Source organism: Anomalospiza imberbis, chromosome 6, assembly GCF_031753505.1.
Source record: "Anomalospiza imberbis isolate Cuckoo-Finch-1a 21T00152 chromosome 6, ASM3175350v1, whole genome shotgun sequence".
In the NCBI taxonomy this organism is placed as follows: Eukaryota; Metazoa; Chordata; class Aves; order Passeriformes; family Viduidae; genus Anomalospiza; species Anomalospiza imberbis.
In genome coordinates, this window is record NC_089686.1 from 31,471,311 (window position 1) to 31,488,453 (window position 17,143).

At 37.2% G+C, this 17,143-nt stretch overlaps 1 protein-coding gene across 4 annotated transcripts in view; it reads right to left on the reverse strand.

Moving 5' to 3' along the window:
* FMN1 (formin 1) overlaps positions 1-17,143 on the reverse strand; it is a 169,147-nt gene that overhangs the window by 122,708 nt on the left and 29,296 nt on the right. For 2 of the 4 annotated variants that reach the window (XM_068193064.1, XM_068193066.1), the window contains exon 3: positions 6,525-6,700. The exons of 1 other annotated variant lie outside the window; for it this stretch is intronic. In XM_068193064.1, the coding sequence (XP_068049165.1) occupies positions 6,525-6,700 (176 nt within the window). The remainder of the gene's footprint in view (positions 1-6,524; positions 6,701-17,143) is intronic. One more of the 4 variants, XM_068193065.1, reaches the window with a different exon arrangement.

Here is a 17,143-nt window from a genome sequence, read left to right on the forward strand (position 1 = left end):
GAATACTAAAAAACATATACTAAAAAGCTGAGTACTAAAGCCAACAAGCAACAACAAAGGATCCCAACACATTTAGCTTTTGGTTTAATGTTTAAAAATGTAGACTGTACAAAACCCATTTGTCAACGGCAAAAGCGATTAGTACCTCCTGCAGGAACAAAGTTTCCTGAAAATCAGATTGTAATACTAAGGGCTTAGATGAAGCTTAGAGACACCTTTTCAATTACAGGGTTGCATGCATACCTATAGACAAAGGGCACTGGAATCATTCCCATCTTTATCTGTGATTTCACAAGGAGCAATGTCTTCTGCCCTGCTGCCTGGCATTTCCTTAGCAAGCTCTGGACTTGCTTCTCCGCTATGCTTAATTATCAGGTGCCAAGGTCGGAAACAACTGACAGGTCATGGCTACCCTGGTTTCTAGGCTTAATATCACAAAAGGAAGCTCTATGTAAAGAAAGAGACACAGAGTCCTTACCACCCCCTATGCCAAACTATACTTAAAATTCCAGTACTTATAAACAGGTGGAAGGAAGCTACCACAACACTGGTGACCTCCCACAAGACATAATTTCTTGAAGGCAAATCTAAAGCAATTCTAAATTCCATTTTATGGCAAAATAAATGGAGCAAAGTGACAATATTGAACCAAAGTTTTCCACATTTACATCTGGTTTTATGTTCAATTACATGATTAATTGTTCATTGTTCCGATAAATTGTATGGTTATGTCTTGCTTATTTATTTATATGGTTACTTATTTGGGATTTTATTAACTTCTGGTGGATAAACATTAAATCATATTTTCAAGAATAGTTTTGTTAGTCACTAACAAAAATATACCTCTATGAACAACTTCATGATACTTTTCAAACTAAAGATACTAATTCAGATTATGCCAAAATATTTATTCATCTGTTTATATTAACAATAACCCATATTTAGAATAAAACTTCCCTGTAATAAAAAAGGGTCACCAAGCTGTAACAATCCTATGAATAGAAGGTTAACAATTACAGCTACTATTTAACTATTTAAGGTTTTAATGGACTTAGGAAAAGTTCAGTTTGAAAGTGGACTTAAAACAGGAATCTCATACTCTATGTCTAAACAACATCCCAACAAAATATAGCAGACCAGGATCAAATTAGAAGTGAAAAGGATGGTGCTTTTAGTGTAAAGCTAAAGTTATACAATATATTGAGGTGCTAGAAATCCCAGAGTTGAACAGTGAATAATTAAAATTCCAGAAGCAGAAATATACCCTATATAACCAGAGGTAATCTCATGAGCCTGCAGAAAATACTGCTTTATGTGTACCTCTTTTTGAAGTAAACTCTAGGAAGTGTGGAGAAACCTTCAAGCTTTTTGAGCTCTAGGATTAACAAGGACACTCATCTCTACATATATGCCTGGAGAAATACTCAAAAGCTGAAAGTCATTGTGATGAATGAGTCAGACAGTGTCTGAAATTCACCACACAGTCCATAAACTGCCAGCCTAAAATATGGCTTTTGTAGAGACCTGCTTCCCACATTCTGATGATCAGCCCAGTAGAGAGTCCTTTGAGGGACTGAATAGCTGATAATGAAATATATATTGGTTACTTACTCAAAAGAGTGTTTTGGGATAAAATACATACATCAGTATGTGCCCTTAATATTTTGATATAATAAAGAGGTCATCATTGCGATGTAAAATGAGATGGAGTCAGTTTGTTGGCAGAGTGTTTTAATACTGGGTGGATCTATCTCATAAGGAAAGTCTCTCTGAACAGGCTGTAACACTGCATCCTAAAAGAACAACTTCAAAATCTTTAGGAAAAATCAGTTATGATTATGTTACAAGCCTCTTTACTTAATAAAACTAACAACTCTCTGGTGCCTCAGAAAAGCCCTTAAAACACATCATAGCAACTTTCAAGGCAGTCAATGCACTAATTATATAAAAGGACAACCATTCCTTACAGTTTAAAGCACATTTAACAATCCACACCCTTTTTGACCTACATTTCATCACAGACAGAAGTCACACCCACAACCCATTCTAGTTCTGTTCTTCACGTGTTTAATAGCTCACCTGAAGTAGGTTTTAAAACTGGCTTTGAAGAAAACACACATTAAGCCATAATAAGGTAATCTAATTTCTACCACTATCATATGGCAGGGCTCAACACTTCCTGACCCCATATCTATTCAGATTGCCTTTTCAGATCACTGTAATAACAAACTAGATAAACATGAACAGGACAAAAAGACATTCTACAAAACAGCAAGATTGCTAAACAGAAAACAAATATTCTACTGTTGTTTCAAAATAAAGAACCCCATATTTTAAAAAGTTTGCATAAGTTCTTGAAAATAATAATGGAATCAAATATGCACCAATTGTGTCAGGCTTCGAAGAGCCACGAGAAGCACCAGGCTTTGTTTGTAGCTCAGGTGGCTTGAACTGATCTGAAGTTCAACAGACACAGTCTGCCCTCTGCCCTGTCCTCAGCCTATCCTTTACTGTGCAGGTTGATAATGGTCTTAACATTCCCCTCCTCTCCTGTTTGTCTCTTCTGCTGATTACCTCATTTTAAACTTAGAATTTTAACCCGTTAAATGCTCTAAAAGAGGAGAGGCAGGGAAGATAGAAGAAAAACTATAAGGCCTTGATTTTCATCACTATTATTGGCCTTCTTACCCCACTTAGACCATTATGTGAGCAGCTTTCCTGAGTTTTGATGGAATTGGATATCACCAACATAACTGCTTTAAATATAAGCAATTAATTTTAGATGTAGCAACAGAAACATAGACATGATAATTCTTACCAGAAATCAACAATACATGATGTTAACAGAATGTGTGGATACCAGACACATTTGGTGTAGGGGTCTGTATAAATGCAAAGTGTTTTTTAACATTTTTATCTAAATTCTGATTGACACTGAGATATGGAGAGTGCATACTGTAACAATAAATGTATGGATATTAACCTGTAAAACCTATCATATGAAAAAGAAGTGGTAGATCTGAGACAGAAATTCTAGAAAGATGTATTGACAGATCTGGTTAATATGAGCAGACATACAAGTAACAAAGGGAACAGAAGATCACTGTAAACCGTGTAAGTAAGCTAAGTAAGATCTTTGTACATTAAGGCACAAAGGCTGGCACTTAGTGTTACAAAAAATGGAGATGAATTTTTAATCCTTTTCCAGGTTACTCTCTTTTCATCTTCTTTTCACTTCAGCAGGCCTTTTGCTCCCCATCTACAATATGGCATAGTATTTAAAGCTTAAATAAAAAGCTTTATAAAATAAAATCCACGTAGTTACATTGATTTACCATAATTTCTTATGTAATTAGTAACTGTTAATTGCAATTTTAGCTGTGTTTTCACATCTCACTTATGTGCTTTTTTTATCTGAAATGAAATGCTGTATAAAAAATAGGGTGGAGTTTAATTTCTATTTTGTTTCATTACCTTCCATATCTCTTTATCTTCTCCCCACCTAAGGTTTAAAATCTAATGCAAGATCTTTTTTCATGCTTCTGGTGTAGACTGCATTTAAAAGTCCTGTCAGAGTAGAATTCATTCACTCTCTCACTCTCATCTACATTATCTACCACATTCCAACTTACAGAAACATAGAAACATCTTTTCAATAACGTAATGGACAAGCTGGAGAAGTGGGCCAATGGGGATATTATGGGGTTAAACAAGGCCAAGTGCAAGGTGCTGCACCTGGCTCAGGGCAATACCTGTTATCACCACAGGCTGGGGATGAACAGGTCAGGAGCAGCCCTGCTGAGAAGGACTTGGAGGTGCTGGTGGGTGAGAGGCTGGACATGCCCCAGCCATGGGCATTCCCAGCCCAGAGAGCCAAACGTGTCCTGGGCTGCATCCACAGCAGTGTGGGCAGCAGGGCCAGGGAGGGGATTCTGCCCCTCTGCTCTGCTCAGAGCCCACCTGCAGGGCTGCATCAGCTCTGGGGTGCCAGCACAGGAAGGACATGGAGCTGCTGGAGTAAGTCAAGATGAGGGCCAGGAAGATGATCAGAGGGATGGAGCATCTCTCCTGTGATGACAGGCTGAGAGAGTTGGAGTTGTTCAGCCTGGAGAAGAGAATGGTCTGGGGAGATGTTACAGCACCTTTTAGTACCTGAAGGGAGCTACAAGAAAGCTGGAGAGAGACTTTTACAAGGGCCTGTATTTCTAGGACAAGGGTAATGGCTTCAAACAAAGAGAGTAGGTTTAGATTAGATATAGGAAGAAATTCTTTGCTTGTGATGGTGGAGAGGCACTGAACAGGCTGCTCAGAGAAGATCTGGATGCCCCATCCCTGGAAGTGTTCAAGGTGAAATTGAATGGGGCCCTGTGCGACCTGTTCTAGTGACAGGTGTGCCTGCCCATGGCAGGGGAGTTGTAATTAGATGATTTATAATGTCCATTCCAAGCTGAACCACTCTATGATTCTATAATTCCATAAGCAAACACTAGTGTATCTATATATGCACATACACAATTATATTATACATTAATGTTAGGGTGCACCTCATCCAAAGCAAGCAGAGCTTTTCAATAAATAGCTTTTTCATATTGTCATTATTATGAATATAAAGTGCATTTTAAAACAATAGTGACAAAGTTTTGATAAGTCAGGCTAAAGGTTTTCTTCTAAAAGTAGAAAAGGGCCATAGATAACATGACTGGGTATAGTGCTACTGTGAATAAATAAATTGGCCCATTTTAGATGCCATTTCCTGGGAACATGATCTTAGCTTCAGAATTGCTCTCCAGACACTGGCTCCTTTTTTACCACAATGGTCTTGCTGTCCAGTCTGATGACTGCACAGGGAAGACAATATCTGGGTGCAACATCCCACCCTGAAGAGGAAGGGAACACCCAAGGGTTGTTGTCAGCAGAGCAACCCATGCAGCCTGGTTTTGGCCACTATCTTTCTTAAAGACTACTTCTAGCAGGGCTGCAGTCCAGACAGATTCTAATGGCAGCAGCTGCTGAAGCAGCCTTCTTATTATTGTTCTTTTGGCAACTCCTCCTTCAATCCCATGGATTCATCCTGAAGAAGAAAAATAGTCTTGGAGATACAATTCAACTCGGAATTCTGTCCTGAGAGTCACAGGGATAAAGTGTCTTGGTGGGTCCCTAGTAGTCCATCAGCCCATGTTGAGCACCCTTTTTTTAATAGAAATTAAGACTTTTGTTCTGAGTATTTTAAAAATAATGGTATAAATATTCTTCCTTTTTAACTATAAGAAACTAAAATGATGCCATTTTTATAATGAAATTAATTAGATTTTTAGACATAAAATATTTCTTTAATAATAGTGAAAAAGATGGAAATAAACTGTTTACTAATCTCAGATATCTCTTATTTTACTCAAAATGTTGTTCTTAAATGGCCTTAATTTAAGAACTCCTCCTGTTCTGTACAAGGACTTTTAAATGCAGTCAGAGAATCCTCAAGGACTATATACTTCCTGTTGTAACATATATTTCTAGCAGTGATAACAGCTATGTCACTGTTCCTCTCAGTTCAGTTATTTGTTTTCATCTCAACAATTTATCACAAGGATAAACGTGTATCTTCACACTGATACAAGACTATTGTAAATAATTATTTTAAAAAAATTTAGGGCAAAAAAAATCAATTTCATAACAAGCTCAAGAGAATACCAACGGTGATTGTAAGCATTAAAAAGCATTTTAAATGTACTTCTAAGTCAATTCTCGTGTTTCCACCAATAGATGTCACTCTTACACAAATTTTTCTTAGTGTTTTTCTTTGCACAAACTGTATTATGTAATCTAGTCTTTAAAGCAATTTCTTTCAACCATTCAATCCTTCCCATGTTTCTTTCCTCTTCTTCTACATTCTGTTCCCTTTCCTTCTGCCAAAACATGTCTCTGTAGGCTGCTCACCCTGGTAGCATGTATTTCCAGCTACATTAAGCTGGCCTGATTTTATGATGAACTCAGGTTGCCCTCTGAAGCTTCATTGTTTCATACTCCAGGAAGTTTAGAAACTTTTCCTGTCAAGATCATGGCCAGTCTGGCTCCAGTTCCAGTTTAGCTTCTCCAAAACTCGGAGAAGCAGCAGCCCTGCTCCCAGTGCTTGGGCTGTGCACATGCATGTGAGCACACATGCACATGAGCACATACGCACGCACTTGTGCACAGATGCACACACACAGCCTGCTCCTGCAATGCATTTCCAGGAATCCAGTAATTTAAACTAAACGTCCATCAAGATTTTAGAAATGGCACATCATGTATCTTAATCTATTTATACAATTTCAAAAATTTTCCTCCAAAAATTGCTCTCAGCTGCACAAAGACATATGGGCTCACAGACCATCTGGAAAACTGTATCCCATCCAAAACTTTGCTGTTTGTCAGATATTTTGGAACATGCTTTTAGACTGACCCGAAATAAATGCATACCAAAAATGTAATTGTATATAATAAATGCTTGTTGAAATCCAGTATAGCATGAATACCATCCTACTCACATTCAGTTCCAGGCTCAGATGCAACACACTTCTATTGATCTTCTCCTTCTCACTTGAATGAGGAAATGAGTTTGATTGCCCCAGTCTGCAATCCAGGACCCATGTATCTTCATCTCTGTTTGCCACATCCAAAGTAGTCAGCCGTTCAGTGAAGTCATCCTTTAAAGCAGACTCTGCTGGGAGACCCAAATTAAATTAAATTAAATTAAATTAAATTAAATTATTCTATGCATCTACACATAATCCCTGCATACAGAAAGTTCTGTATATTTTTGAAACTGTGGTACACACTACCATAATGTGTGCAATTTCAGTTCTCCTGTTTGTTAAAGCACAACAGAATGGTATAAAGGGGGTACCAACTCTGTTTTGGCTCAGAAAAAAAATTTTTGTCCTTAAATTTTGTGGATAGCATAAAAAAATGGGTCACTTGTCTTTTGCCCATATACAGACACAGACTGTGTTTAAGATGCTTGAGATTTTACCTCTGCCAAGGCACTCTTAGTGTCATCCTACATGTGCTCATTACACACACATATTTCAGATGTGGATATGAAGTATAAAACTAAACTAAGGAAGCTCCATAAACTGATTTGAGAACTTTTTGACACTGGCTGAACACAGCCTTAGTGGGGACAGTACCAATCCACCTTAGTCCCTTACACGAAGCGCATAAAAAGCAGGGTCTCCCAATCAGAAATGATACTTAAGATTTTACCTTTCTCTAGAAAGCTTAAAATATAATGTCAGCCTGGTTTAGGTACAAACAGCCAGATTTACTGGGAGAGGTAAGAACAAAACCTGTCAGCCATTGCTGCACTCCTGTATGTCATGCTGTGCAACCACTCAGCACAATAGGTCCCTCCTATTCACAGCATTGCTGGTTTATTAGACCCCTCAGAAATGTCTGTTTCTGCATGATAAACTCCACTTCAGCAAACCAATGAATTCCATGAAGTTAGTGTGTTCTCTGAAGTGTAGTATCTGACATGAGATACATAACACCTCTTTTTATATTCTATAGGATATATACATATATCCTCTTATATATATACTCCTTCATATACACAGACACACCCATCTTGGAACATTTTACTGGAAACTTCAGATATTAGCACAATTCCTGGCTGCTGAATATCATAACATAGCATTATAAAAGGCAGCATTATAAAAGCAGCCCTGGAAGACTTTAAGGCCAGATTTGATGGAGCTCTGAGAACCTGGTGAAAGATATCCCTGTCCATAACATGGGGGCTGGAACTAAGTGATCTTTATGGTCCTGTTCAACCCAGGCCCTACTCTGATTCTAATAATGGCATTTACAATTTTGTAATTTTTAAAAATTTTATTTTCTTTTTCCACAACTTTAAAAGATATTAAAAAAGAGGCACTAGGATCAGAACATGTAAGTATATTTACTTAAATATAGGCTGATTTTCAAACTTTCTGATAGCTTACAGTTCCAAATAATTTAGGTGCCACACTGTGTCAATAAGCATAGTAAAGTATAATACTTGATAAAATGGCCAATAATCCAAAATATAAGTCAGCCATTATTGTGTGAATAATCTCATCTTTCATCTTATTCAGATGAAATCTCAGAGGCAGATCCTATTAAAATACAGCATTTCTGCAGAAGACAAAAGGTATCACATATACCTTTATATATTTTGAAATTATGCACTGCATATAATATTAAACTGTATCAAGATAGTCAAACACAGGAAAGCACATTTTAAGACATTCTCTGATCCAGATGTGCTATCTTTTAGATTACGGATCTAAAGAGAGGATTGCTTTTTGACTTTGAGTCATTGGTTTTCTGTATATTTTTCCACCCTTGATAAAATATTTCTTATCTTGGCCCTTATGTCATTATGTAAGTGTTGTGGTTTAACCTCAGCCAGCAACCAAATACCATGCAACAACCATGTATTCAAAACACAGCCAGTGGCTGTACCAGTCACTGTCAAGAAAATTAAGTTTACCCCAGCTAAAACCTACTTATTAAGTAATTTTGATATTTAGAAAGCTTTAAGATCAGAAATACAAATATTATTATTTTAATATTGAATACAAATATTACACCTATATTAATAAATAATAAGCTGAATAAAATGTATTGGTTGAATTTTGACCTCGTTTTTGTTGCACCATACAATCAGCCCAGTTATCTCTAGCCATCCCCCTTTACATGATTATGACATGGAAAATACAAAGGAAGTTCCAGGTGAGGAGAAAGTGAAAACCACCATTTTTAAGGTAATTGGACATTATTTGTATCATGTTAACAAACCTATGATGATAAGTTTTGGTGCTTCTCCTGATTTCTGTCACAGATCAGTGCTACAGTTTTTGTGGGTATCTACTGACTTTTCATCACGAAAAAATTGGAATCCTGTCATATAATCTATAAAAACCATATATGCTTTCATAAAATAAATTAAAACAGCATTAAAATGCAAACATACATAGTAAAAACCAGGAAATACTTCCATTTTTATTCAGTGCTCTTTGGGAATTTATTTTATCTTTGTAATTACCAATTCACTGGTTGCCCACCCTGCTCACCATCCCCTCCAATACTTCAGTTTGCACTAATTTTCGATCAATTATTTTTGGCTGTGTTGTTCAAGATGTCTGTTCTATGCCAGCTACTGCTAAAGAGCAAATTCCTTGATAGCAGTGATTTTTACCCAAAATATGCTTACTCTGATCATTTCCATTGAGTCATTAAGTGATACAGACCTGTAGCAAGAGGCCACAACCAGAATTTCCTCTTGCAGTAGCGGGTATTTCCCATAATTAACTGTGGCCCAGCTAAGAACAGTCAGCCTGGCAAACGCTTTCTGGGCCTCTAGAAAAACAAATACGTCCCTCAGCTGCAGACATTCCGTTTTTGTCCAGATGTAATTTTATGCACCATTATATTAATTTATGGTACTTTTTTCTATTGTCAGACTCCTCCCAAGTCTGTTACCCAGCCTCTATTCTCCACCCTCTTTGTAATTATCAATTAATGCTCTGTTTCCTATGCATTTATGCTGGTAGCTGATGATCGCTTTCCTCCCTGATCCAGTCCTCACCTGCACACACCATTAGCATACAAGTACTTCTATGGAAAGGGACCCATCCAACCCAGCAGACAGTGGAATATGAAAGGAGAACTTTAACCATGTCTCCAAGTACTCTATTTTAAGCAAATTCTTAAATGTTTGGCCATATTTTGCACTGAAGTTCACCATTCTGTCAGCTCTGACAGATGGATTTTACTGCTACTTACACTTATCCAGGAAACTTTTTTTTAAACTAGCAACCTACTGCATTCTGATTGTGCATTTAAAAAAAAAGTCATATATACTTTATGCATGTATTTGCAAGCACATGTATATATCATTGAATCATAGGCTAAATTTAGGCTGTTTTAAAAGGCATATGTTTATCCTTTAGTCAACTTAAATGACATCATTTTTTTTCCTGATGAAAAAAATAAGGCTTTCGAGAAAGTTCAATTGCTATTGAAACTGTCTTTCAGGGTTTAAAGTCTATCCCACTTAGGAGTGCCTTCTGTGTGCACTTTATGTACAAAGAAGACTGCCCAAATACAGATCTGCTGCCATCTATTGTCCCAAAGGAATGGAAGACAGAGCAATGTAAATAAGGGAAGACTGAATACTTAATGCTTCTTTGGCAATTTTAACCATGCAGACTTTGTGAGTATAAGGGAACAACTTTTTTATGTTGTCACAGGTAAGACAGATGTGGCACTAAAACCTGAGGGGTACAGACAGGGTCAATAATCAGACTGTGACAACGAATGGTACATCCAGGATTTCCTAAGCCCTCTAGTCCTATGCTGAACGTACATAATTTTAAGGTAATTGCATCTGACTTTTTTTTGTACAAATTGCCATTCTTGTAATGCAAAGTCTTTTAAAAACAAATTGTTACATTAGCAAACAGGCACATTAGATACTATGCAGTACATTTCTGTTAGGTCACCATTGTGGAATACACAACTCCATGGAACAGTTTCTGTGGGCGGACTCTCTCTATAGGAAACCTGTTTGTGCTTTCTTAGCTGTCTGGGGAAAAGAACTTGGGAGGAAAATGTCAGCTTCTTAACTTTTCATTTCTTTTTTATTTTGGCTAGTTCAAGGAATTAGGATGTCATGATATCCATTTCCTTCAGTACATGGTTTGCTTAACCACAACTCACTTAAATCTCTGGCCAATGTTTAAACTGATTGCTTTTAGCTATGTTTCCTGACCACTATATATTAATATTTCAATCACACTCCATTCTTTCTAGATTGCCTTACCACATAGGATAAAAATAAAATACTTAATCTTTTGTATGTTGATTCCTCTGTAATGTAATTCTGTTGCCTAGTTGATTGAATGTTATAAGCATTCTTATATGCATGAATACAGAAATTGTGCTAATTACATGTATTCACTGCTTGTCTCTTGGAAGAAGTGCAAAGAAGGTAAATAAAACTCAAATCTTTGTACACCATTTGGGAATGAGTCTCAGAATGCCAGGTTTTGTGGAACTTTAAAGTTTTGGGTATTTTTTACATTTTAGTAAAAGAAAACCCTAACAAACAACATAAATAACCAAATAGGTTTTTCGCTAGTGAACCACAAAACTGAAACAGTCTAACTCAGAAGCTGCCATTCTGGCACCATTTTGACAGTAAAATGAACACTCTAAGAAGCAGAGCTGCATTTAGAGGGTTTACAGTATTACTGACTTAAGAGAATGTTATTACTGCAGGGATTTAGCTCTTGCAAGATCTTAAGTTAGCAAATCACAGCATGTTACAGAGTCTTTGGTACACTTCCTTATTCAAATAGATGAGACTTGACCATTGTTATTGAAAGCATTGCTGGAACATGAAGATAAACAGAGTCAACATATTTTTTAAAATTATGGAAATACAAAATATGCAGATACTACCATTTTTTTGTTTTGCAGTGGGAACCTCAAATTTCATGATCCATCCCTCTGATCTGACTTTTTCCTTTCTAAGCAATAAAAGCTTTCTGATTTTTCCTCTTTAAAATGTCTCTTTTATTTTTGTTATTAGATACTTCAGTGTATTAAATCTCAAATTAAAACAGCACTGGAAGTAGTCTCAGCAGTTTCAGATTCCGTGGTTAGATGATATTGCACAGTTCCATCCACATGCCATCTGTGGTATCTCATATCTCTTAGTATATAAAGACATTAATTCTGTATAAACATGTAATTTATCCACTCGGTGTTTCTCTGTATGTAGCTGACACAAAGGACAATAGGATTTGATTTTCTGGAGTTAAAGTCTACTATGAAGTTGAAGAAATATGAATAAGTAGGGAAAAATAAGAGAAGTAGAAAGGGGATTGAAAAAATTAGATGAAGCCTTCCTCCCTCCCTTTTAATTTTACATATTTCCTCAATGGGAAAGAAGCAAATAGAAGAAACCTGTTTGGTCTGGTAGAACCCCAAAAGAAGACTGAAATCTCAGCATCAATCTTTATGTTGTATTGGACAGAATGTAAGAAATATGTACCTGTCTGTGCAGAAAAGGGAACATTGTGCACTAGGTAGATGAATAAATCCTTTTTACTTGAGGAAAACTCATAGTGCAAGGTTAGAGAAACTTGAAAATGATACTAAATGCTGTCTTTGGGAATGAAGACATATGTCATCTTTCCCCCTAATTTATATAGTTTTTATTTAATCTGTATTGTAGCATGGGCAATTCAGACTATAAGCAGTTTAGCAAAATCCTTGCTGAAGGTTGCCTGTTTCCACAGTACATTTAGAAATTCTTTTTGCATGATGATGATGACAAATTGTGGATTTTAAAAAGCAAATGTTAAGCCTGCTACTTGGTATATTGCTCTAACAAAGAAGCCTGAATGGCACAGTCCTCAAATCAAATCTCTCGAAGTGGTGAGTGTGTGAACAAAGCCCTGGAGCAGCAACACCTTGCAGTGGCAGTTAAGGTCCTTGTAATGCTCAGAAAGCTAGAAGCTCCTAAAGTACCAATATCCAAAACAATCAACCGTTTAATGCCTTTTGTCTGGGTCCTCTTTCTCCTTGTAAGCACAACTTTGTACAGCAAATGATGAAGAAAAAATGTCTAAGTGGCTTCAAATCTGTAAAAAATACAGAAAAAATTATTGCCAAGTAAAATTAAGACCTCCTCCTTTGCTAGCAAATAAAAATCAGTATGTTATCCTGAAGTGTGAACCTGAAGAAGGATATTTTCCTGCAGGAGGTGAAAAGCTGTAAATAGCTTGACATGAATGTTTATCGTTAAAAAGAAAAGGACAGCAAAAAACAGTGAAAATAAAGCTCTCTGGCCTAGAAAGTTTGACTGAGCAACCACGAAACATAGAGATATGAAGGAAATCCAAAATGCTTATTTTCTTGTAAAAAACGTTTGTGCAGCTTTTCAATGCAGAGTATATCAACTGCAAAAGCATGTGATACAACTTAAGGCTTTTCAAAAATACTTCAGAATCATTAGAAACTTAATAAAATTAGCAATAGCTATCAAATCCTATAAATTCCTTGTATAAATTTAAATGGTCTGTATTAAAGTAAATTTTCATTCAGTCTGTTGGCACAGAATGTGACTTATATTTTTTTATTTATTAAGGGTTTACATTTACAGTAATTTATATACTTTATACTAACTTTTTTCCTTCACCTCAATCTATTCTAGACAAAAATCTCCAATCCATAAGAGAGCAAACGCTAATAGAAAAAAATAAGAATACTTATCACTAACTTAGTGTAAAAGAATTACTACAATTTAGATTAGGGAAAAACAACCCAACAAACAAAAGCAAACCAAAATAAAAAAAGGCAAGATCGTCAGCAGAAGGATGAGAGAACCATATTCAAGATTCAATGCTGAACAGAAGGAACAGAAACTCTAGTAACAAGCACAGAATGTATTTTCTGAATTAAGATACAGACCTGAAAGGTGCTGAGCCAGGTTGGCCCCATACAAGCCTACTGCTTTAGCACATACTCAAATTTAACGAGTTTAGTTACGCTGCGCAAACAACAAGCCAGACCTGCCTTGTCACTTGCCAGCCCACTCTTGTTTTCAGATGCAAGCAAGAGGCCTCCAAGTGTTCACAACTGGCACAATAAAAAAAGAGCCAAAGATACTAAAAACTCCCAGAGGATATAACACAGGAAGCAATTGGCATCTCAGAGCACATTTTTCATCTCTTACTATTCCCAAAGAAACTTCACATGTCCACAGTCAAATGCCACAATCAATGCTCAGGCCAAGGTTCTGAGCTGCAATGCCAGGAACTCTTATTGAAAGGTTCATTTTTAATTCCAAAGATCTTCAATGCTCACAGTAACTTCCAGATGAGGGTAATACCCAAAGTATCCAGTTAAATCTAGTTAGATATCTAATCAGCATGTATTAATTATACAACATTTCCCAAGTGAGCCTTTTATGGACATACAAATATTAAATCATACAGAAAACTTTAAAATATCTGACAATTCACATATGCTTTTCTTAGTAAGCATATGCTTAGTGTTTTGTGGGGCTATAAAACAGATAATTTTCCAAAACCAGTTTACAACTGTTTACAACTTCATTACCTGAAGTAATTTCTATGCAATCAAAGCACATACCATATTTGTTATAAGTTACATTCAAAGCAACTACCAAAAATGGAAGCACTCCTAATCCTGAAATTGCTGTTATGGGGAGTGTTTCATTGTGACTTTTTTACAACTAGTTCTCTCATCTGTGGTATTAGCCAGTTAGCTAAAAGAATGTGGAAGAGGAGACTGATGTTTAAATTTTTTATTCTTTATTTTGTTTAGCAAGATTGGACCTTGCAAGCAACAGTTATTGAAAAGATTAGAAATCTGTCGCTAGTGCAATAAGGAAAATTAAGAACTATATAGAAAAACATTTATTTTCTCATGTGCTTTTTATAATTTCTCTCCTTATACACTGGTTCTCACTCTTAACCATAACAAAGGCAAAGTCACCACCAAAAAGATTTGATTTAGGCATTAGGTAAGTAAAAAATTAATGACAGTAGGATTGATTTAAAATAATCCACATCTTTTACCTTACACATCAAAATTTTGAAAGTTGCCTAAAATAAGCTTTAACATCAATGCATCTATTTGTAGAGGTCACTTAGGCCAGCCACCTCTACAGTGAATTAATGCCATTATATAAATATTTTAGTGCAAATATTAAGATTTGCTAGAATGAAGTATGGACAGAAATATGCAAAAGCACCAGAAGCAATAATCAAAGAACAGCCTGTATAACCAGGGACATTATTGACAGCAACAAAATTAATTAACACTGAGCATGTTATTTATAACTAGAATGTGATTCATCAGTGAAAGACTGCACTGCAATAATAGGAGAATGCACACAGCCTGCGCTCTTCCTTCTCCTCCTCTTGGAATAACATTGCATTGTGTGGGACAGTCTTCTGCCTTTTATCCAACAGGAAGACACACAACGGCCCAAAATGTACTGAAAATCAGGAAACCAGGAAAATGGGCAGCAACCTTGCTTAACATTCATTAAAAACAAAGTACATAAGACTTTGCAGCAAAAGAATCACCTGTTTCATACCCAGTCTAGTAGAACCTAAGAGATGTAGTCAGGATTTGACAGCTAGTGTGTCTCCTTTTCTCTCTAACCTCATTCCCAATGCTGTCCAGACTGCTTTAGTGTATGCATTATCTTGAGTGAGAATGGTAACATTCTATGAATGTGCAGCATCAACCTGGACTGTACTAAAGCCTTTGGCCCTGTATTCCACAGCATTGTCCTGGAAAATCTGGCAGCCCATGGCTTGGACAGGTGCACTCATCACCGGATGAATAACAGACTGTGTGATCAGCCCCAAAGCGCCCTTCATGAAGGAAGGCACATCCAGCTGGTGGCCGGTGACAAGTGGTATTCTCCAGGGCTCAGTATTGGGACCAGTCCTGTTAAATACAACCTGGATGAAGGGATAAAGTGCACTCTCAGACAGCTTACAGGCAACACCAAGCTGGGCAGGAGTGTTGATCAGCTGAAGGGTAACAGGGCTCTGCAGAGGGATCTGGACAGGCTGGATCGATGGGCTGAGACCAATGGTAAGAGGTTCAACAAGGCCAAGCGCCAGGTCCTGCACTTGGCGCAGGACCAAGCCCAGGCAGCTCTATATGCTGGGGGAAGAGAGCCTGGAAATCTGCCCAGCAGAAAAAGATTTTGGCCTACTGGTTGACAGCCAGCTGAATATGATTAAGCCTGTGCCCAGGTGGCCAAGAAGGCCAATGGCATCCTGGCCTGTATCAGCAATAGTGTGGCCAGCAGGGCAGGGATTGTCCCCCTGTACTCCACATTAATGATGCCACGCCTCAAGTCCTGTGTTCAGAATTGAGCCCCTCACTACAAGAAGGACATTGAGGCTCTGGAGGGAGTCCAGAGAAGGGCAACAGAGCTGATGAAGGCTCTAGAGTACAAGTCCTGTCAGGAGTGGCTGAGAGAATTGCAAGGCTGACGGGTTGTTCAGCCTGGAAAAAAAAGGAGCCTCCAGGGAGACCTCATTGCTCTCCACATCTCCCTGAAAGGTGGCACTAGCAGGGTGGGGCTTGCTCTCTTCTCACAAGTTACAAACAATAGGACAAGAGGAAATTACTACAAACTGTACCAGGGACGATTTAGATTGGTTATTAGGAAAAAGTTCTTCACTGAAAAGGTTGTTAAGCATTGGAACAGGCTGCCCTGTGGTTGAGTATCATTCCTGGAGGGTTTAAAAAATGTGTAGATGCAGCATTTACAGACATGGTTTAGTGGTGGACTTGGCAGTGCTGGGTTAATGGTTGGACTCAATGACCTTAGTGGTTTTTTCAACCTGATTCTGTGATTCTAAATTAGTAAGTGAAAAATTGCATCCAGGACAAGTAAAATGCAATTTTGCAACTGTAGGATCACACAGTTCTGAGTCATTAAGGAATCACCATCCTCTTCTGCAAAAGCATCAACATTAATATTTACATCCAATCATTAAAGAAATAAACAAGTCTGTCTGGCACCTAAAATTATTTGATAATTTATGTCCCAAAGATCTACAGCTATCTTATTTCACATGTGCTGTGGCAACTGACACCTACTTTTCCTGCTTTACTAAGATAAGAAAAGAAAAGCAGTGAAGAGCTTTCTGCAATTGTCAGATTCTGAGTGGTAACATCTCAGCATGAGGACAGTAGCAAACAGAAAAAGATTATTTTAGTTCACACTCTTGCTAAGTCTGGCATCAGTACACCCCATATCACTATTAACAGGGTCATGTTGAACCTAAATCAGTCAATATCAAATACATTTTCAAAAGATGCAGCTGACCTTTTTCTAATGCAAGTATTTCTAAACACCTTTTAGTGCATCATGAGATTACAGAAACTCTAAAGCCCTGATGTGCTTCTGTTAATGAAATACTATCCTTGTGATGTTTGAAACACTATCAAGTAATCTTATAGGCATAGCCAGGCATATACTGACTTCTACAGCCTTAGGAAAATTGGATGACTGAGCAAAGGGAATTGATCACCCATCCAGCAAATTTTCTGA